Below are 24,846 nucleotides of genomic sequence, written 5' to 3' on the forward strand. Positions count from 1 at the left end.
TATAATAGATTGGGACATCTTTCTTTTATATATTTTTTATATATATTTGGATCCCTGTATTTAGTAGCTTTACATGTCATGTACAAGGCTAAGGTACTCGGAAAAATCGTTTTTGTTTGTCTTGGAAATGGGATGTTCGATCACTGATTTTGGTTTATTACCTTTATGAGTCCAATCACCATTGTTGCAAAGTTCACGAACAATGGCGGTTGATAACTACTTTGGACTACAGTGTGGATATCTGTTAAGGATATTCCATCTTCCCTGCATTCTGCTTCAAGATTATGGCGTTAACTGAAAAATGGCACTGAAATAACAGATGTTCAATACTCATAAACATCATCGCATGGACAATAGTCATCATTCCTTAATGTAAACCTATAAAAATAACTTCTTATAGCTCCGTTTCCGGTAAAAATTTCGGTCGTTTCGAAAGTACTTTGGTGATGATGACGGAAGTTTGCTGCGTTGGGAAAAACATTTTAGTGATTTTACCTGTAGAAGAAGCGCGGTAATGATCCTCCCAACGCTGCTGCGTATTTTGTTTTATACAGCGTTTAGCACAGCTAAGGGGAAATTCTGAAAAGAAAGGTGCCGTTCTTTTACAAGTTGCGGCTCTTGCTCGTTCATCCGCTCTCTCATTTCCTACGATACCAGCATGTCCTCTTTTCCAGCATATTTGAATGATCATCCCTCTTATTTTTAGATGCTTAATTTTACTCTGTATATCTACAATTAATGGATTTACCGGCCGAGTATCAGTTATAGCTTGAACGCCCGAACGACAATCTGATAATATTTTTGCAACAACCCATCTCTCTGGTGGTTTTTTTAATAACCATTCGAGAGCTTCTCGTATTGCGAGTAGTTCAGCCTGAAAAACTGAGCAGAAATTATCTAATTTAAATGTTCTGCCTGGTAATTCTTTATCACTCTCAAAAGGAACGAATGCTGCTCCCACTTTGCCGTCGAGCAGGCTACCATCCATTGGGACATTATCATTAAAAAATGCTTCAATAAATATTATGATACGAATCGGGAAAAAAATATCTAAGAGACAATATTATTTATCACCACGGGTGGGCTAGTACTTTACTAATAATATTTACTCCTAAACTCAACTTCTAGTCATACATAGTCACTCTTCAAAGATATTTAAACATATTTTCAAAATGTCACCTGAGATGTAGGAAGACTACAATCCCACGCAGAGAATTTATTGCGTGTTACTTACAAGATTTTATCATTGGATAAAATATTATTCGACGGGTTTATATCATTTAAGCTCAACCCACGAACTAATAAAATCATTCATGATTTACTTCTAATTAATAATATTATTTTATGGATTAAGAATAGGAAAATTGCAGCCAAATTAAATAAAGGCATTATCAGCAGATTTGTTTTTAGACTTAGCTTTATTCGTGAAAATACTATATTTTAGGCTAAATAAAACCTTTCCAAACTCCCACTTTTATTTTAAATTTGCCATTTTCCGTCTCATACAAATATACTCCCTTGAAACTCTCGACCCTAGTTGGCTTGACAGTCAGGGGATTTCGGGCATCAAGGTACTTACAAGGTTTCTTGCAATAAAAAACAAACCATCACGCCGTTTTGCCGTAGGGGTAGGCAGAGATGATAGAACGCGATCTTTCTTTGCATACAGACCTCGGTTCCTCTACATTCATGCCTCTAATCATGCACGCAAGCCGATTATCCCTACTCCTGACATCTTGAAGTGTGTGATGGATATGTTCGTGCCATGTCTTTTTTATTTGCACCACAATGGGCCAGAATGCTTAATTACAGTGGTAAATTACAGCACAGAACACCCAAAATTGAAAAAAATCACATTTTATATTATGTGATCTTACCGGGAATCGAGCCCGGAACCTTCCATCCTTCTCGGTCTTCCTCGTTTTGTGCATCCATCAAAATTCGCATCGTGAATCTTTTTGGCCGTTATTTTGCTGTCCATTCGCTCTACATGTCCGAACCAACGCAGCATCCCTTTCTTGATTCTGTCGATAACGCTTGTCTCAGCCTTACATAGTGCACAAATTCCGACATTTGTGCACCTATCCATACATCATTTTACCACACATTCGGCTGAGAGATAAATTACACATCATTCAACATTTTGCAATAACCGTACTTAAAATAATATATAACGAAATTATTATTGCCTGCCTGATTATTTGTCCTATCCTACAAATTTCCATTCACACTTTCTACCTAATTGTCATATCGACATCATATGATCGAAACGAACCAATGAATGACCGCAAAAATTAGTCCGCGTTCCTTACTTCATCAACATTTAAAATAGTTTTCATATATATATTTTAAATAGGCTTCTGTTATAGAAAGTGCCCACTTCAAAGCAAAGACAAACTCCTATTAATCCCAGTTCAAGCAAAAAATGCTCGCTTGAACATGATTTTTAAAAGACTTTTGACACTTGCGAAGACGATCGTCAGTATTTATCTACCGAGCGACTACAAAGCCGGCTCCTTTAACGTCTTGATACGCACACTCCGGAAGATAGTAAAACAGACGGAAAAAATATATTAACTAATTATTTTTTTATAGTGGCAACTTTCTTTCACCTGGATACTATTATTTATTTATTTATATTTTTTCTATTATATACTATAATCAATAATAAAAATAATGTGACCTCACTGAGGTTACCCGTGCCGAGGGCACTTAACAATACACTTTTTTTTTTAAATATTTTTATATTTTAGAATAAACAAAGAAGACTAACTTAATAAACAGAGATAAATCAGAAAATGTTCCGACAGTTTTAAACACTACGTATTTTTTTATATATTTTTTTTTATTTATTTAATAGCATAATTATACATTTTTACAATTTAAAAAAAAAATTCACTTGTTATATTTTTACTAAAACTAAAATCCCACCAAGCCACTTTTTGTAGCTTGTTGAAGATTATATTTATACTGACTTAATAATATTATTTATATTTATAAAAACAATGAATAACAGATAAAAATTAACAGCCGGAAAGATCAGAATAAACATGTTTATACAAATAATAATATATAAATTATTTTTTTAAATACAAGAAAATGTATGAAAAATTAAAATATTTACACCTAAGCTACTATTCATATATAAACTCTTGATCGAGTAGCCACTCTCTTAATTTGCTCTTGTTACAATGAGAGTTAAATTTAAGTTCTTTTGGTAATAAATTAAAAATTCTAGGTACCAAATATTTGAGAGTTCTATTTCCATATTTATTGTATACTTTTGGTACTACCAAGCCATCATTAGACGTGAAGCGTGTATTATGTTTATGTTTATAATTAATGTATGGACATTTATATTTTTTGGGCCTTACTTATAAATCGGGTATAAAGTTAAGCTTGAGAATAGTAGTAGAATAATGACGGTATAGCAAAAAGTATTACTTATAAACCTCGCATAGAGTTAAACTCGGTTTAAATCTGGGATAGCGACCATAGAAACTTATACCTGCACTTAATGTGGTATAACGCTGGAATAAACACGCGACCTGTCAAAAGTCATATTTTGCGGTAATTAAAAAGGATAGTTTGTCAGATTTTTTTCAATTTTAAACTATTTTAATTATTTATTAAAGTAATATCTGAAATGTTATATGTTTGTATGTGTTTTAAATAATTCTTAAAAAGCCCAGAACTTACCCATCAAAACAAGTATTCGAAGAACTTAATATACCAACAATTGAAGACATTTTTAATAAAGCCTCTATCTTACAAACTTTTAAAGAAAAAACAAATGAAGTGCAAAATTCAAGTAACTCTAGATTTTCTAAAAATTTAATTTTGCACAGATGTAAAACAACAGCAGCGTTAAACCATTATACGTACATAGGTTAAAAAAACTTTAATAAACTTCCGGAAAACTTAAAATCTATAAAAAATTATCAAACTTTTAAAACTAAAATTAAAAAACACTTAAGACTCACCCCTTCCTAGACTCCATACCAGAGAATGTTATTTTTTATTTACCTTGTTTATTTTTAATTTTAATTTTAATTTACTTTGTTTCTATTTACTTTATTTATAAAAAAATAAAAAATGTGAAACGAACTCCCTCTCTAAACACAAGTATCTACTTTATTAGAGAGGTAGAAACGTTATATATAAGATGTTCTGTATATTTACCTATTTTGTATTTCTAAAATGTATTTTGTAAAAAAAAAATTATTCAATAAAAAAATATAAAAAAATGATAAAAAAAGAATCACGAATAAACTATAGAATTCGTTTTTAACTTCTCCTCTTCTTCCTAAATTTGTATTCTTTTTTTAGAATCGTTGGCGGTTTTCTCCGTATTCACGATTACACTGACCGTAGTCTCGATTTGACTTTGACGTTTGTTTGTGTTGTTATAAAAGTTAATGCGCACGCGCACATATCAGTGTTGACTGTTTAAAAAAATGATGCATGTAATAACCTGTGAATTGTTATTCTAGGTAATAAATATTTTTATAAGTAAGCTTTTTTTATATCGGTTATAAATAGTTAAACCGGGTATAGTTACTACTTAACTTTGGTGGCCTCCGTGGTGTAGTGGTCAAGACGCTTGACACACGCACGGAAGGCTCCGGGTTCGATTCCCGGTGAGAACACAAACATTAAAAATGTGATTTTTCTCAAGCCTGGGTGCTCTGTGATGTAATTCACCACTGTAATTAGGCCTCCTGGCCTGGTGCAAAAAAAAAATGTTATTTTTATTTATTTAATATAAACCTGGTATAAGGAAATCTAATAAGTAAGGCCCTTTATATCAAAACGCACAATGAAAGAACAAAAACATAACATAAGCTATACATTTGTGAGTAGTAGATTCAATATTGGTTTGAGCGAATGAGACAATCCATTTTACTTCTACGTAGCTCCACTATCCATTTTTTATGTTAATAGGGCAGAATCTAGCGACATTATTTTTTGCATCGAGCCACTCGTTTCGGAAACTGACAGTCATGTCAGAATTAAATTCGCCTTCAAAATTTACTTATTTCTCTCTTGTATTTTAAATACGCTTTTAAGAAAAAAGGTGCCAGCAAATTTATAATAAATAAAAAAATAAACATATTTTCTTTGCAACAAAATCGTGTAAGTCCTAATGAGAAATTAAAAATGCGTTTAAAAAAGAAAAAAACGCTTAACGGATATTGCCGGCTCAACGACAGTAACTTATGGCCTCGTCACTTTGATCCTAATTAAGGCTAATTTGATAATTATTCGGTTAAAGCGTAAAGAGACAAGAAATAACACAACATAACCGCTAATTGCGAGTCAGGGAAGACTCCATCACGATCCATGGTAAATAGTCGTATCTTGTCCCGGAGTGAACTGCGCTCCGCCATCACGGTCCATCACCTGACCGGCAAACTTGTTGGCATTGGTAAATAATAATATAATATCATAGTTTTATCACAGACTTAATGATGGAGTGTAAAAGTCAAACGTTATTACCTTTTTTTAGATATACATTGTCGGTAACTTTGGTTTGCAATACTGAATGTACGTATTATTAATCTTTAAATCTCGTCATGTTTGTTTGATTGAGACTGTATTCTGTTAAAAAAATTAAAACCGTTCCTTGAAAATCACACCCTTGAAAAAATATAATAAACATTTAACACTTTATATACATATACAATATACAGGGTGTTCTTAAAACCCTGTCGCATCCGAAACCACAACGATCAGTATGGGCAAGAAGACATATTAACATATTCAAAAAAATATTTAAAACAAAAAATATTTTTTTTTAAATATTAAAAAAAACAAATGGTTGCTTACTTCTGCAGAGGAGAAGTGAGGGGAGCGCGGCGCAGTTTCAGACTCCCCCCTCTCCTTTCCTCGCTTCTCCCCTGCAGAAGTAAGCAACCATTTGCTTTTTTGATATTTTATTTTTTTAAAATATATTCGTTCTAAAAAAATATTTTCATATGCCAATATGTCTTCTTACTCATACTGATCATCGTGGTTTCGGATGTGACAGGGTTTAATGAACACCCTGTATATACATATAAGGGTGGGCATATTGCCTTAAGGCAATTTCTTCCTACCTACCCAAACCGTTCAGTTTGAGAAAATTACAAATACATGGACCTATTGAATGTTACGATTTTATGCAAAAATTAAAAAAAGATTAACAAAATAAAAATATATATAAAAATTAACACTTTACTATGAAGAGAGGAGAGGGGATGGGAAGGAAAGAAGAAGGATAAAGGAATAATTTAAATATTTAGATGGTGACATTTCAATCTTGGCTTAAATGTAAATAAAGAAGGGGCGTCTCTAACATTAGTGGGTAGATTATTCCACGATCGAGCGGCTACTACTGTGAAAGAGGAGGCAAGAAAATTAGAGCGATGGCAGGGTATTTAAAGGGTTCTATCGTTACTAGAACCAAGAGATAGTCCGTGTTGTGAAAGAGGTTGGAAGAGCTCTCTCAAATAAACAGGCGAAGTGGGATTATTCAAGATATTGTGAAAAAGTGATAGAATGTGAATGTTTCTTCTATGCCAGATACTGAACCAGTGTAGTTGCGTGCGATATTCGGTTATATGGTCAAATTTTCGAAGATCAAAGATATAACGTATACAAATATTCTGCAATCGTTCTACCTTATCAAGTAATTCGGAGTTAGCATCTGGATAACATACATCCGCATAGTCAAGGAGTGGAAGAAGTAAGCTCTGTATATCTGATAAAATCATTTATATATTAAGGAAATCATACTAGGTACAAAAGAACAATTAAAAAAAGTAAGACCAATTTCAGATTTCACATTCATTTATTATGAATGCAGGAGAGGGGGAAAAAATAATGAAATTCTAAAAAAAAATATATATATATAAATAATAATATTAAATAATAAGTACATAAAAGGGAGAAGACATTGTATATCTCCAACCATAGAATTAAGAATAGTCCAGAAACCGCATACGCACATCAAACAGAAGGCGACTAAACTACTCATAAATGAGTAGATTTACGTTTTGACCCATTAGTTTCTTTGTAGACGTCGCGCGTCGCTCAGTACGCAACTCCTGATTTGAATTTAACCATGCCGTGTTGTGTCCTTTTAAAGTGTAGAAATACTGCTAGGATCTTAAAGAAACAGGATTGCATCACATTTAACGTGTAATTAACAAACGAATGTTTAAGTAGCAAATGCATTACTTAAAAATTGAATTATTTTTCCATCTGTCAGATTGTCGAAGAGACAAAATGAAAATTTCGTTAGTGTTGCCAGGGTAGTAAATTTGTTTACCCTACTTTGATCATCTAATGAAAGAACTAATGAAAATTAGACCTCGGATTAAACAACGCCGTGGGGGACATTTGAACGACATTATCTTTAAAACATCAAATATTATTTGTCATGATTTACAAATATCCGTTTTATGTCAAATAATATTTGTTTTATATTTTAAGTTCAAAGTTCATTAATTAAATTACTCTTATTATTGTGTATAAATAATCTGTTGTGTCAATCAATGTTTCCGGGTGCACAATAAAATTTTAGAGAAATTAACAGATTGCTTTTTTTTTCTTACGTTTGTGTTTTGATTTTTCTTTCTTCCCATCAAGCAACATTACCCGGCGACTGCGAATGTTAAATTTCAAAACCGTATTCTAAAAAAAGCATTTTATTTTAAAATTTAACTGATACACACTGAATGAATAATGTGCGACGGTCCCATACAATACGAGTACGGTAGGTAACCACAAAATGCAGTAAATACGATATAATGTCAACAATAAAACAAGGTTTTACAATTCGCGAACGTTGATTCAAAACGAACATCCAAATACATATTAATGTACCTACATAATATATAAATAAGAATAACCTATAAGTTTGATAGAAATTATTCGAATTATAAAAATCAGGTGTCACAATCAGTTGGCCCGCAGTACGGGGATACATAATTATATTTAAAGATCTTCTCACTACAAAACTTATATTTCGGAAACAATTAATACGGAAAGTCTATGTAAAATATTTAAGGTTCATACAGTGGACACTCTTTATAAAATAAATTATATTATACAAATTTATAAAGAAAAAAAAAAAGAATTTTAGATGAATAAGTCATTCAGAAACCAACATAAGATTAAAATTCCTAAATTCCATACAAGTCATGGTCAAAATAGCTTTGTCTTCAAAGGTGTAAAAAATTATAATAATATTCCCAACGAACTAAAAACTATTTAAAATAATTAATAATCAATAAATAAATTTAAAGTAAATCTAAAGAAATTTTTGAACACGTGTAAAAACTACATTAAATTTTAAATAGTTTGAATTTATTATTGTTTTATGTTTTTTCTTTATACATCTTATGTTTTTATTTTTTCTCATGTACTCGTATTTAAAACTCTTATAATAAACAATAAATAACTACAAAGTGTAAGTCACTCTCCAAGCACAAGAGTTAGTCTCTTTTTTGGAGAGTTACAGTGATAACATTTACTAGATGTGTAAAAGTAGATATGTATAGAATTTTTAAAAAACATGTACCTTTTATGAAATTCATTAATGAAAAAAGTTATTTTTTTATATCTATGCCGTTAAATTTCCTGTTATACGTATCCATAATACGGTTAACCGTAGCGTTTTTTGTCAAATTTGTTCTGCATTTAGGTATGTGGAAAAGTTGTGTATAACGCGTTTGTCTCTGTGGTACCTTAAGATGAATGGCTACACTGATGAATAAACGTCAAAAAATGCAAACACGTTCATGTTCAAAAGCGCCTGGACTTCAATCAAACGTGATAATTTTCATTTAGAACATTATAGCGAGCTTAGGCATTACCCAAAACACTAACTTAGGTTGAATTGGCCAAACCGTATTAGTTTTATTTCCGTTTTTGAAGCAGTTTTATACACCATTTGACGTTTAATCACCAGTGTGGCCAGTATATGAAGCAAAGTGTCTCCGCAAAAAACTAAAAATCTTCAAATAAATCACTCTCTAGAGGAGATCCAGAATACCACCACTGCTCTGGTACCTGGACCGTTAGACTGAGCATCTTACCTCTATCTCATACATGACTGAAATTGCATTGCATCTGGCATACGACGAGCTTTATCTTTAATTATGAACCCTGAACTAAAAAAACCTTTAGAATTTGCATATATTTCAACACATTTTTTATGTTAAGCTAAACAGTTCTTTGAATGTTTAACAAAATAATGTTACACTTATGTGCGATGTTTTGTGGATGTAATTGAAGGTCGATACTGACAAACGTGATACACTTTTAAACATCCATATTATGTATCATGGCCTCCAGAAATCTTCAATTGTTTCAATAATAACAAACATAATAACAAGTGTACTGCATCTAATTACATTATGCAGATATTTAAAATACAAAAGTAACATAATTCACAAACAATACGCAAAACATTAGCGTGATAATTTCATTTTTTAAAAGGGAAATAGAGGCCAAAGCATTTACAGGGGTTAAGAGGATGAGCGGAACAGTACGACTTTTCTTCACACAAACGTATTCCCGCATTTCTTACTTTAATTATGTATTTATATATCAACGGTTCAAAGCACCTTTTACAATAAAAAGTTTTACATAAATAATCACAGCAGTGAACTAATTCATTGTGTAATATATAATATAATTCAACTAAAAAATTTAATTAAATTAAAACTAAACAAATCAGTTAAACAATATTTTGAGTTTGTCCAAATTTTTGTAGACAAGGACTGGATTCAACTCCCTGGGGAGCTGTTTATATAAACATATTACAACAGAGATGAAGAACATTTAAGAAAAGGTAATATAGAAGGAAGAAAATTTGGACAAACTCAAAATATTGTTGATAAATTACCTGGTCCATGAAGAAGTATAGAAATTGAAAAAATAACATTTTCAGGCGTTGCCTAGTATGTAGGTGAAATAATTCAATTAGATGAATCTCACCTGCATAAATAAAGGTTTCAGCTCTTTAACTTAACAAACATCAACAGTTGAAAGAATTGAAGGAATATAGATGTTCAAATATAGGCAGAATGGTGAATGTTACACAGTGTGTAAAGTGGCCACTTAAACCAGCCATTGACAGGTCATAAGCCCTGTAGATGCCTAGACTTCTATATTACCTTCTCTTAAATGTTCTTCATCTCTGTTGCAATCTGTTAAATCAGTTAAAGTTTAATTATTTTTTTCAAACTGCAATAAAGTAAAAAAGAAACATAACATATCTGAGATGACAAATAAAAGATAACAATAAGGAACTTCAGCCCTACGGGAAATTGGATACAAAAAATGTTTTCTTACGCGGGGTAAAAATTAGAGCATTAATTGTACTGCAAAGTTTCTTGAAAATGTACAGAAAAAATAATAAAAAATATTTTGATAAAAACGCACTACTTTAAATGACGTCACTGGTTCATGTGAATCAACCTATGATCTGAGAGCTATGGAAGATTTCCGGTCTGCTTGTCGCTTCTGGACCAATAGGAAGAACTGAATGAGAATAAGCGGAAATGAACCTCTGACGTCACACGCGGAGTTATTTCAGAAATACAAAACTTTAAAAAATCGTAGCGCCGATAATACGATATGTAAAAATTAAAAAAAAAAATTGACTTAGTTTAACAGTCTATTAACAAATAAAAAAATTGAAAAAAACCACTAAACTTCCTCATTAAAGTGAGAAAATCTCATGTTCTAAATATAAATATAACAAAGTAAAACTGAAAATAATTGAACATAAACATTAAGTGGCTAGTATTTAGCTGGGTAATAATGAAAAAGATAAATAATGCTACAATAATACTTAATAAATATTACGTTTTTTGGATCAATATGAAAGCTTAAATAATCTTAATAACACCTTTATTTTATCAGTTAGTTGGAGGAAGTTGGAATTTGGCAATAAATCCACAAATGTATAATTTATATATAAAGAAATAAACAAAAATACGTATCCAAGAAAACAAAGTTAAAATTAATAATATATTTTTTAATAAATTCATTCCTTTTCTAAAAAATAACGAGTGCGATTACAATTTAATGCAAACAGAGTTTGTATTGAAAATATCAAATATTTTTCAAACTTATTTCCATACCTATGTATTCTGGATATAGGTGAATGCATTTCGAAGTTGGTACGAGAATTGTTACAATAAAATAGTTCTCTACTTCTAGTGCACCTATCATTATGGCATAATGGCGAGTTTTTTTTTACACATTGTAGATATCTACTATTGCCGTTTGTTGTTTTTTTTTTATAAATTGTATTTTATAGGAGCTAGGGCCATCCAAAAACCTTTAAGAGCGCCTGGTTTTATCTGTCATCTTCGGACGTACTATGTACAAATATATTTCAGTATATTAAAATGAAATAACTTTGGTTTTTTTTATGTACTTAACACATATTTTTTTTAAATAATTTAATAACTAACTAGTTTCGGCAAAAACACCATGCCTTTCTTCAGGGTTAATTACAAACTATCGTTTAATTACAATATTTTGAGTTTGGCACCCAATTGCCTTGCTTGTGAATCATTCCCATGGATTTCAATCGTACGGAAACTGCTTGTTGCGTAATTCCCAATAATCCTGCAAGCTTGTCTTGCGTTTGACTCTGATCTTCATCGAGTAATGCCTCTAATTCTTTGTCTTCGAGTTTTTCTGGCTGTCCAGGGCGAAGCTTGTCTTCAGCGCCGAAATCACCATGCTTAAAACGTCGAAACCATTCCCTTCATGATTTATCAGTTGGAGCATTGCCTCCATGTTTATAGAAGTTTTTCTAAAAGCATTTGATATTCTTTAGCTGTATCTTTTTTCTTTCAAAGCTTCCCGTAAATGCTGCTTAGTTAACACAAAATTTGACGAATTCAACACTGTAAAAAAATAGGGTTTTTTATGAAACTTAAAGCGATATAACTGAATATTATTGACAAATCTCTAACCTCTATGAAACCACTGAAATCAGCTATCACTATGAAACATCCATAGCAGCCAGAGCCATCTTTTAAGAACAAACTAAACTAATTTGAACTCCTAATAATTTTAACAGTGTTTACAGAAACGTACAGAAGGTAATTTCAAGTCCATAGAATTAAGAATAGTCCAGAAGGTGCGTAGAATCATATTTGAATACATCGGACTGTGTCCAATAATCCCCCCACTATGCCCCACTTTCGCCGCGCGCATTCGTGATGTCGCCACGTAATGTTGCACAATGGGAAAAATATAATTATAACACAAATGTAAGGTTAAAAAAAGCAATCTGTTAATTTCCCTAAAATTTTATTGTGCCCGCGGAAATATTGATTGACACAACAGAGTAGATAAGTAAAGGGTCATTTAATAAGAGTAATTGAATTAATGAACTTTAAACTTAAAATATGAAACAAATTTTATTTTGCATAAAACGGATATTTTTATATCATGTTAAATAATATTTTATGTTTTAAAGATAATGTCGGTCAAATGTCTACCACAGAGTTGTTTAATCCGAGGTCCAATTTTCATAAGTTCTCTCATTATATGAGCAAAGTAGGATAAAAAAATTACTACTCTGGCAACACTAACGAAATGTCGATTTTGATTTCTTTGACAATCTGACAGATGGAAAAATAATTCCATTTTTAAGTAGGGTATTTTCTACTTGCACATTCATTTGCTAATTACACATGAAATGTGATTCCATCCTGTTTCTTTAATATCCTAGCAGTATTTCTACACTTTAAAAGGACACAACACGGCATAGATGAATTCAAATCAGGAGTTGCGTACTTAGCGACGTCTACAAAGAAACTAATAGGTCAAAACATAAACCCACTAATTTATGAGTAGTTTAGTCGCCTTCTGTTTGATGTGCGTATGCGGTTTCTGGACTATTCTTAATTCCATAGTCAACTCATATTTTGTGTTTGAGAAGATATAGAGTGAGGTGTGGACACAGACTTGATTTAAAATTAAATATTTTTATCATTTCTAATTTACATGTACCCTTGATAAGGGAGCAAGTGTACCTCCTAATCCGATTGATAATGAAATCATTAATAAGTGGTTACAAATTGTTTTTAATTTTATGTTAATTATAAAACGTGTACTCTTAAGATTTAAAACATAAAATATTTTAATACGACCTTTAATTAATAAACTGGTACGGCCCGCATCGTGCATACAATGCTTCGATCATTGAATCGGCAAAACTTTGCCTCAGGATATGTGAGTGTGTGTAAACAGAGATTTCCTGATATCCTTGAAGCATTGACCCTATCCTGGCTTTTTTAGTCTAAAGGTCTAGTACAAATATAATGGCTCGTCAATATGACCGCTGACCCCGTGTCATTTCAAACCTTTTCTAAGTCATTTCTAAATTTATTTTTTATTGGGACTCCTTCAGCCAAGGCGTATTTCGTATTTCTCCGCGCTGAGATGTACGCAACCCAAAAACAAGGATTTTAAAAATATTATCTAGGTTTTGTAAACGGTGAAGTTCAGTGTAGGTTGAAAAAAAAGTATTTGGTCCCAGGTGGGCTACATTATAGAGATAGATTATCAAAAATCAATAAGTAAATTTTTAAGATTAAAAAGAATAATGCAGATAACCATAAAAAATACCTACAAACACTTACTATTTCACTAGTTTCGCTCAATCGGCAAGAACATGAGATCTCTCCAAGAAAATAAGATTATGTTGTATAGACTTAAATAAATTTATCTAAGAAATAAATATTTGTAACAATAATAATGACAAGTGAATAGATTCTTGATTGTTTTCTTCTCGAGATGATATGAAATTATGTTGATTTTACAAAATAATATCCGCAGATGGGACTCGATTTAAGATGTCTTCGGTTGATGTATTTTTACTCCGGGTTGCCTCAGTTGATGATTTCCCAGAAGATTATTTGTCGACATTTTAATTCAGTAAATGATCGTCTGCTTCCTTGCATTTGTAAATTTGTGTCTCATGATCTTGAAGAAAACTTTAAAATGCTGACATCAACTTTTCCAGATATTTACGAATAAACTTCGTAATAATTAGTGATCCATTCGAATCATGGAGTAATTATACTATATTGTAAAATCTTTATCATCGGACAAAGTAGATAAAAGATGGAGTAAATAAAATAAAATAAGGTGAAAAGGGTAGAGAATAAAGGTAGAGAAAAAAAGGTAGATAAAGAAAGAAGGGAACCTGTATAAAATACAATCTCATTAGATTGTGATATCTCTTTCTACAAGAATTTCGGTAATAAATTTAAAACAAATAGGCTGACGTTACGTTGAACGTTCCCTTTCTTGAAGGACTACATTTTTGAAGTGTGCGATCGCCTCTCTTCGAGTCTTTGGGCGGTAAATGGACTGTTCGTCTCGAGTTTTCAAATGGAAAGAAATCTACTACTGCATTAGCACGGATATCGTATGGATGAGTTACTACCGCGGCCGTCAGATGGCGCTAAATCAGGGAATTTAGAATTTTAATCCAATACTCAAATGCTTTCAAAACGGGGTACGTTGGACTTGTTTTTTACAACGTTACAGTATATAATTATTAATAATAATTTAAGTGAATATGTAGTTTACTACTAACAATGAAGTCCTAGAAAAATAATCATGGTAGGGACGATGAGTTCCTGCAATTTCAGATTTATTTTTATAGTCCTGCGACTTCAACATAATGTTTCCTTTCACCAATACCCACAACATTAATTACCTTAAAAATATATTGCGCTGTAGTGAAACCTTTTTTTTCTTTTTTTACAGCAACACGTGAAAATCCCTAGAACTAAATTTAGCTGCGAAGGAAGGGTTTCCGGGTACTATGCCGATCTAGAAACCGGGTGTCAGGTAATATATACATTTATTGTTTGCTTATGCGGGATGATTTTTCTGTGACAAGTAAGTTTGGAATTCATTTTGTTAGTTGGTTGCTTGATACTTTTTCGTTATTTTATTTATTTATTTTTATTTATTTAAACGCCTTATAATAATATTTGGCTGATTTACATAGCGCCATTTTTGTAAAAAATCACCTCAGGGGCGCTTTACAATTGTATATCTAAACTTACATTCTAACTAAACTAAAGTGATATATTATATTTCCAGATTTAAAATTGAGGGTATGATAGTTTAAAGAAGTGGGATTTTAGTTGGGATCTGAACTGACTGGGACTGTCGATGATTCGTAAGTCAGGCAGAGGGCCCGGCGGCGGCAAAAGCACGATCTCCAAATCTAGTGTTTGGGGAGCGCCGGATTTCGACAAGTTTTCCTCTTCCTGAATCAAATGCTGACCTAAGAGTAGATTTTCTTTGACATGTATTTTCCCTAATACAAAGGTCCGATAGGTATTTTGGAGCCATTTCATGAAGGGATTTGAATACGGTCCAGCACAGCTTGTATTTTATTCTCTCTGGGCTTTTTAACCAGTGCAAATCTCGAAGATGTTGTGAGGTGTGAGAATATTTTTTTACTCCCGTAATAAGCCTTGCTGCTGCCTTGTACGCTTTTACATGTTTTACATACTGATTATTTTAGTTTATATTGCTTATTATGTTTATATTGCTTATTATGTTTATATTGCTTATTATGTTTATATTGCTTATTATGTTTATATTGCTTATTATGTTTATATTGCTTATTATGTTTATATTGCTTATTATGTTTATATTGCTTATTATGTTTATATTGCTTATTATGTTTATATTGCTTATTATGTTTATATTGCTTATTATGTTTATATTGCTTATTATGTTTATATTTCTTATTATGTTTATATTGCTTATTATGTTTATATTGCTTATTATGTTTATGTTTCTTATTATGTTTATATTGCTTATTATGTTTATATTGCTTATTATGTTTATATTGCTTATTATGTTTAAGATGATAATTACGTTAATTAGTTTTTATTTTCTTACTATATTAACTACGTTAAATAACTAATTTAAGGCATGTTTCACTTATTGTAAAATGCCTCGGCACGAGACACCCCAGTGAGAGAACATTATTCTGTATATAAAAAAAATACAAACATTGTAAAAGTATAAATAAATATATACAAATAAAAACAAACACGTATTTCACACAGAAGTAGCAAAAATATTAATGACTTTTAGAAGAAAAATATTAAAAATCTCATCTTTATATACTAAACAATGTAATGTTGAATTCAAAACTTACATTTCACCAAAACGCTAAGATGGTAATAAATAAGATTGCAAAAAAAAATCAATTTTGGGAAGGATCAGAAGATTTATTGATAAGGACTCTTGCAAAACTATTTACAAAGCAATTATTGAACCACACGTTAACTACTGTAGTAGCATTTTATTTTTATCAAACAAAGAAAACATAGATAAACTAACTGTATTACAAAATAAAGCCTTTAGAATCATTTTGGAAAAAAAACAGATACACGAGGGTAAAGTCGATGGTAAATGAAATGAAATTATTAACATATAAACAAAGAATATTTTACAATACAATGATATTTGTTCATAAAATTATAAACTCTAATAAAAAAAACAGAATTTTGGAAAAAAAATGATCGGAACCAGCATGAACACGATCACAATACTAGAGAAAAGAACAAAATTAGACTTCCATTTAGGAAAAAGGCAAAGTCACAAAATTCAATTTTATTTAAAGCAATTAAAAAGTATTATGAAATGGAAAAAAATATTTATGAAGAAAAAAACATATCAAAATTTAAAATAATGGTCAAGACATATGTGATAAACAATTTATAAATTAAATATATTTGCAATGTTATTATTAGAACACACATAACAATATGTATGATATGTGTGCCCTACTTTAAGATTTAAATAAAATTAAAAAAACATATAATACATGCATATATTGCAGTGGAAAGAACAGAAGTGCATTTTTAAATATGAAGAAAGACATGATAGTACTACTTGCAAACCCGGCAAAATCTAAAATCTAAAATCTAAAATCTAAAAAAAGTGAGATATTAATTGAAACTTATTCAGAATACAATTTTTTACAATCATTATAACATTGTCAGTTAAAAATACGGCTTTATTTGTAAGAACTTGCCTTTTAAATTGCCGGGTTTGTTGCAAACATGGCAACCTCTACTTGAGTATTGTAAACTTGGAATGTAAAATTTAAATTTATTATTTCACTACTGTTTCTTGACATAATCATGCTTATGTCATCACTGCTTACGTGTAAAATATTTACTGATTATAATAAAAAATTGAAGTTTAAAAAAAATGAAGTTAAGTATTGTATCAGTTTATTGCGATTTGCTCAAAATAAAGAAATATTAATTTTGCCGCGTTTGCAAATAGTATCCTCACATCCATTTTACACAAAAGAAGCAAAAATTAAAAATGAATTAAGAAGAGTAAGAAAAAAAATCATCATTACATATTAGTAGAAAATATATATTATTATATATACACATATTGAAGTGGAGAGAGCAGAAGTGCATTTTTTCGTAAAAGTTATATTAATAGAATCTTAAAATTAGAAGAAATGAGAAAAATATTAATTTAGAATACAGATATAAGTCAATAAACGGTAAACAATTGAAATCAACATAGTATTATTTAGGTATTTCAATTTGAAGATAGTAAACTGCCATTTAAAATTAAAGGGTGTTATAAAATATATCTACATCATTTTCGTATTCATTTGCAAACGCATGGATCCTTATTGGCGAATGTGCACTGTAGTTTGTTGTAGATACATTTACATAGAACAGTTTATTAAATCGGGTAACCCGGCGTTATGGTTTACTTAGTATCATTAAATTAATATTGTTTAATTAGGGCAGCTGCTCTAAAAAATAATTCAATGAAAAAAAAAAACTGTTGCATGGAAAACGTAAAAACGATATGACAAATTTTAGCAATTATTTAACTGTTTTTACTCAACTTTAGATGGTGAAACTAAAGTATTTTGGATATTATTTGCGTCTTTTGTTATTATTTATTATTATTTTATTTTTGCACCGCAAAAGGCCAGGAGGCCCAATTACAGTGATGGATTACATCGCAGAACACCCAGGCTTGAGAAAAATCACAATTAAATTTTTGTGTTTTCACCGGGAATCGAACCCGGAACCTTCTGTGTGTAAGTCAAGCGTCTTGAACACTACACCACGGAGGCCGCCGTTATAATTTGTTTGGTATTACGGTTATTGTTTGCTCAATTATATCGCAATTGTTTGCTTAATATTTTGTTCGACGTTAATGTAATATTAAATTTGCTTTGCTTTGCTTTTAATTTTTGTATAAAATTAAGATTCAATATGTCCATGTATTTATAATTTTCTCAAACTGAACGGTTTGGGTAGGTAGGAAGAAATTGCCTTAAGGCAATATGCGCCCGCCCTTATATGTATATTTATTGTGTATAATGTATATGTATATAAAGTGTCAAATAAATAAATGTAGTATTGTAGTTATTGCATTATAATATTAGTATTTTGGTTATTGAAAGGTTATAAATTAGGTTATATAATGAATATCAATTAAAGTTTTGTATTCTGGTTGTTGTTGCAAAGTAGTTTTGTTATTGTTTGCATAGTAATTTAGTAATGAGGAAGTTCAGTGTCTTTTTAAAAAAAAATTATGCAATAACTCCACCTGTGACGTCAGAGGTTCTTCTCTACCAGTTCTTACGATTTGTTCGTTTACGGTAAGCAAACCGAATATCCTTCACAGCTCTCATATCATTGGTTGGTTCATATGAACCAGTGACGTCGTTCAAAGTAGTGCGTTTATATATTTTTTTTAATTTTTTTTTTCGTACATTTTCAAGTTTGCCGTACAATTTAATGCTCTAATTTTAACCGCGCGCAAGAAAACATTCTTTGTATCCAATTTCCCGTAGGGCTGAAGTTCCGCTTTGCACACTTGTTAATGTTGATATTGTTTGCAACTAAGCACTAAAAAATAAAATTGATATTTTTATCATGGTTAGATATAACAATTAGGTTGAATATAATGTTAACCTTGAAAATATATATAGCTATCAATATATAAAAAAACAAGTTATCATTAATATTTTTCGGATATAAAATCAAGGTTATACAAAACGGCTCGCAGTTGGTTTCAAATTCACGCCAAAAATCAAAAAAAAAATACTGAAGACCATGAAGAAAAGAAAACTTGTGTACTTTGGGCATGTGATGAGAGGCGAAAAATATAACATTTTACAAGTCATTCTACGGGGAAGGATTGAAGGAAGACGCAGTGCAGGTAGAAGGCGCATCTCTTGACTAAAGAACTTGCGTGACTGGTTCCATTGCAGCGCTCAGTCCTTGTTCAGGGCAGCTGCCAACAAAGTGAGAATTGCTACGATGATATCCAACCTCTATCGGGGAGAGGAACGATAAGAAGAATAGGTGTTTTTATTATTGTTAATATTATTTATGTTATTGCAGGTGTACCACATGTGCGATGGCCTCGGAAGACAGTTCAGTTACTCGTGCCCAAACACCACCTTATTCCAGCAGAGAATGCTAATCTGCGACCACTGGTACATGGTCAACTGCTCCGCATCAGAAAAGGACTACAGCGCCAATCTTCTCATCGGTAATCACTAATCTTACTCAACAACCGAATCCACTCTTGTTTGAAATTAGTGAGCCTTTCTGAAAATCTGAATGACAAATGAAATGTTGCATTATCTATTGCGCTGATAAATAATGGGTCTTAGTAATCTAGAGAAAAACCATTTAACACACATGGTTTTAATTTAAATCATCCTATGATATTGATGTAATAACTTATATTTACATATAAGTCAACAATGTTCTGAGTATGTCCAAATGCTTGCAGACTGGCTGGATTTCCTCCCTAGGGTGTCATTCATATTTAAATTTGTTGCAACAGAAAGGGAAAACATTTTCGAGTAGGGAATATGGTATTCTAGGCATTTACAGGGCTTATGATCTGTCATTGGCTGGTTTAAGTGGCTACTCTACACACTGTGTAACATTCACCATTCTGCCTATGTTTAAACATCCACGTTTCCTCAACTCTTCCATTTGTTGACTTTTGTGAAGTAAAAGAGCTGAAACCTATATTACGTGGGTGAGATTCATCCGGCTGAACCAATTCACCTACTAGGCAACGCCTGAAAACAATTTTCCTATGTTTATACGTCTTCTTTTACTAGGTAGTTAATTCAGAAATGTTTTGAGTATGTCCAAATGCTTGCAGACTGGCTGGATTTTCTCCCTAGGGAGTTATTCAGATCTAATTTTTTTGCAACAGAGAGTATGACAGGTCATAAGCCCTGTGAATGTCTAAACTTTTTATATTCCCTTCTCAAAAATGTTGGTTACAAAAAAAACAGATATTTAAGTTAGTTAACTCACTGTACTATTTCAAAACCAATAAAAAAAGTTTCTTTTAAAAAATTGCCTTAATTTAATAGTTATATCCGGATAATTGGAGTTTTTCTATATAATACGAATAATAGTAGTAAAATAAAACCAAATTTTGTCACATCTTCAAGTCTTCACATTTAAATTATGTACATTTGAATCATGCATAAAATTACGACAACAAGCCTTTAGGCTGTGTTACTGAACAATGTTTTAATAAATCATTGGTCCTTATTTTTTAAGCTGTTTAATAAAATACATATTCAAGGAAGCGTCTTTTTATTTTCAGGCCAGAGGGATAAGCCATTTGTCTCCGATTCCGAAGATCATCAGAGAACTCCTCGTCCTGATATTCTATCTGCGCCATATGCGCAAGGATTCAATAATTATGGAGGCTTTCAAGAGCTGGTAATAATGTTGAACTCGTTTTTTTCTTTAAATGGAATAATTCGCTAAGCCTCTATTTTGAGGCTTGTCAGCAGGTGGGATATTTAATCATCAGTGTGGCCATTCTTCACGACTTCAAATTAACCACTCTCTAGGGGATAGAGAAGATTCATAATTGTACCCCTGAGAACCTAAAAATGATGCGATCGTTGATAAATAATTTCACCATTCGATCTATTAGTTAAAAACAATTTTTTAATTCAAGATAAAAACATTTTACTCTCAGTTTTTCCAAGAAAACACAGTTTTTTTTTTTAATGCCCTCATTCTTCTAAATCAAAGTGTTTTTTTTTCAAATGTTTAGAGAATATTTACAATAAAAAATCTTAGATATCCCATCGGCAAAATCGCTGTAGGCTAGAAAAGAAAAAAACAATAATAAAAAAATTCAGGTATTCAAGTATTGGCGATTTAGATCTCTGAGTGGCGTCAGGGGCTAGTCAGAAGGTTTAGGGCTGCTCAAATACTTTGGAGATTTTCCCATAGGGCTGATAATATTTCCATTTCCCAATGGTGTTAACATTACCTGTTTTCTTGATGGAATCAATCAATTGTTGATTACGTATTTAATAACAAATATTTATTACTAAATGCAGTGTACATTATTTATGCTGTAGTTTTTGTCTGCGTACTAAAATATTTTTTTATTTCTTCACAGATTACATCCGCGTCTGGAAAAAATGGTTTGGACAACTCAGTAGCAAATGGCAACAATGAATTGAATGACGGGATTCAGCATTTTCCTCTACCGACACATTGGTCTACTGAATTGAGTAATATTAACCGATACACAACAGCAGCGCCTAAAATCAACACTCAAGGATTCACTGGAAAACCGATTATTATAGAAAGTGAAGAGAGTGAAAATACTTTGAACGGTAATTATAATGGACTAATAGCGCAGAGTACAGAACACTCCAGGTTCGTTAGTCACACTCCCATTTTCAATAGAGGCCGAGAAAAAATCACGACAAATAAACCGGCGTTCCATCCACAAGTTACAAATAACAATAATCCATCACAAGACTTTAATACTTTGTTTACGACAAATCTAGAAACTGATTTCGGTGTTACTCCTCCGTCGAAATTCCTGAATCCGCCAATTTTGGAAGCTAATTCTCCCGATCCAGATGAAAAGTTCAGCCTGTTGAAAAGCACAACTGTTAAATCCATCTCATCATTCAACAACGAGCTGCTCAGTGAACTCCTTCCACCAGTCTCGGTAGAAACACCCGGAGAAAACCAATCCAATGAAGACCGAAAGACTGATGATGCCGTATTCAAATTCATCAAAAGATTCAACACTGACGAGGTTGTTCCCGAACCGATAAAAAGTAACCCGATAAACAGGAATGATTTCACAAGTGGAGGCGGCTTTGGCGAAAGCGGTCCTTCCGGAAAAGGATTTGAAATCCAATCTTCGTCAGAAACCGCCGGTTTCGCTACTCAATCAGGCATCAACAATCAAATCCTTAATCAAAATCAAAAAATTAACCAAGATGTCGAACGTAACCAACAACCAAAGGAAACTACAAAGGCTCCTGAAGAGTTGTTCAAAGCCAAAGTTGTGGCAAAACCAAATAAACCAACTGACTTCAATCAAAACAGTCCCGTATCAAGTATTAGCAGCAATGAAATCGTACCGCCAGCTGTGGAACTTTTGCCACCATTCACGGAATATTCCGAAATCGTATCTTCGACCATGGGCCCTATCATATATTACGAATGGAAATGGGCGGCTCCGGCCCAAGAGCTGGAACCTCCATTCCCGCCTGCGGAAAATGAAAAAGACAATATACAAAAACGTGGACAAGAATCTAAGAAAATAGAAGGTAGACCAGATTTCGCCAAGCCGAGACCTTCGACACCCAGACCAGACCCGCAACCGACGCAAAGATCGGCACCAGACCAAGCGACGAGTGAAGGAAATATAGATTTCAAGTCGTCTGCGTATTTCATTCCTAATTACGTGTTTCCTTTAGACAAACAACACCCGGGCTACCAAGAAGATGGCGCAATAACATCTTTTCAGGTGCGAATACCTCAGGCGTTGGAAGAGAATGAAGCGCATCCGTACTATGGAGAGAATGCGCAGTGCCCGCAATGTCATCCCTCGTTCGTAGTTCCCGGAACATGCAAGCCGTGCGTAATGATACGACGTTAAAACACCTGTGAATCACCAATGCCAAACTATTTAACAAAATATTTTAAGTAAACATTTCCAGTGCGTTGTGATATAAATCCCAGTTTATTTAAACAACGACTTTGTGTTTAAGATAGCTCTAAGTCCTGCCAATATATTTTTAAGCTTAACTTTAGGCACTTGTAAATAATAATTTTGTACGTAAATGAACCGAAGTTCAATTCATTATGATTTAAGTCTGAATAATGAAATAAGTGTGTTTTTGTATAATAATAATTTGATTCAATACCCTGCATCTACAATCTACATATATTACTTTCACTCTTCAAACATGTGCCTTTATGTAAATACGAATATATACGAGGTATATCCAGAAAGTAATGAAAGGTTAAAGAAAACAAGTACATATTCAGAAAAAAAAATTGCGAAAATTCTTTAGTCCTTGAATTATTTTTCCACATAATTTCCATCATTTCACAAACGCAAACGATATGATTTTTGTGTTCCTCACTAAGATTTTTCGGCACACAACGAGCGCAAAGTTTTCAAAAATCAGTTTTTTATGAACAATTTCATGAAAAAGTGATCTTGAAATTCGTAGACTATCATTTTTTTTTCTCCTACCGCACGAACCAGTTCATCACTAATCAAAGATGAACGCATTTCGTTTGTCGTCGTGCACATTATCACAACCTTCATCGAACTGACTCACCCATCTCCTTACCATTGTACACCTCACAGATAAGCATTTCAAGTTTTTCAATTTTATTTGACATTTCAAACAAGCACCCCGAAGCGTACACAATAGTCAGCTAACTCGTAATTGGTCATAACGGCGTCAACTCCTCAATAGGTCAAGATAAGCACCACGGAGGCGCAAAATTTCAAACGCAGCGCTGCAATGGCAAGAAATAAAAACAGAATTTACTTTCCAGATAAACCTCGTACCTACCATCAGACTTGTATTCAATTTTCATATTTATAACATTTAATTTTTATAATTTTTTGCAATAACAAAATAATCTAAAAAAAAATATAAAGTATAATTTTAGGGCTCTGTCCATATTAAATATACTTATTATTTATTAGCACATGTATCTAGCTACAAACTATAACTAATTACGTTTTTATACTACAAAAGAATCTTATTAAAAATATCACCATAGAAAATGTGTTGTGGTGCAAAACCTCAAAAAATATACATGCATACATTAGGTTCATATTATTTATTATTACCTTGGGTAGAAATAACAATATTTAAACTTTTAATTCAAAATGTTGTGCTGTTAGTTTGTGAATTTTTACCCAGTAATTTTCCTATCAAAGTAAAATGTACTATATTCATTTTATAACCTTTCAAAAATAAACATGTTAAAATGAAATAAATATTTTGTATCCTATACCAATTTTAGACATTCTGTTTTACATACTTTTATAAAATCAATAAAAACTTCATTAAATACATCTATAAACTTTTCTAATTTCGATGTAATTATTTTATCCAATCAAATTACCGTACCGCTCAGAACACAAAACTTCTGAGTTTTGAGAGGAAGTGCTTGAGGAGAATATTAGGCATAAGGTGGTTTGATTTTATAACTAACATTGAAGTCCAAGAACGGACGCAGCAGCCTCCTATAACGAGCGTCTTGAGGACGCGGCGGTGGACCTGACTTGGACGCGTGCTACGCATCCCTCGGGAGAACCTAAACCAAAGTTGCCTGTTCTTTAAACCTGCGGGCTCACGCCGTCCTAGAAGGCCGTCAATGACGATTTATCGACTTTATTCGGCAGAACTAAGGGGTGCGGTGGCGATAGGGTCTCCTGGAGGCAACTGGTGATGTCCACATGCTC

The 24,846-nt window shown here is 32.1% G+C and overlaps 1 protein-coding gene across 3 annotated transcripts in view; it reads left to right on the top strand.

Annotated features, from left to right (window-relative positions):
• The window catches only part of js (jiangshi), a 132,482-nt gene extending 108,024 nt beyond the window's left edge, over positions 1-24,458 (top strand). For all 3 annotated transcript variants that reach the window (XM_088229470.1, XM_088229472.1, XM_088229471.1), the window contains exons 4-7: positions 14,797-14,880; positions 19,455-19,605; positions 20,692-20,810; positions 21,508-24,458. In XM_088229470.1, the coding sequence (XP_088085596.1) occupies positions 14,797-14,880; positions 19,455-19,605; positions 20,692-20,810; positions 21,508-23,013 (1,860 nt within the window). In that variant the 3' untranslated portion in view covers positions 23,014-24,458. The remainder of the gene's footprint in view (positions 1-14,796; positions 14,881-19,454; positions 19,606-20,691; positions 20,811-21,507) is intronic.
• The last annotated feature ends 388 nt before the right edge of the window (positions 24,459-24,846 follow it).

The sequence above is a fragment of the Micrasema longulum genome, unplaced genomic scaffold (assembly GCF_059751315.1).
Source record: "Micrasema longulum isolate JH-2025_06_02 unplaced genomic scaffold, ASM5975131v1 h1tg000678l, whole genome shotgun sequence".
Lineage (NCBI taxonomy): Eukaryota > Metazoa > Arthropoda > Insecta > Trichoptera > Brachycentridae > Micrasema > Micrasema longulum.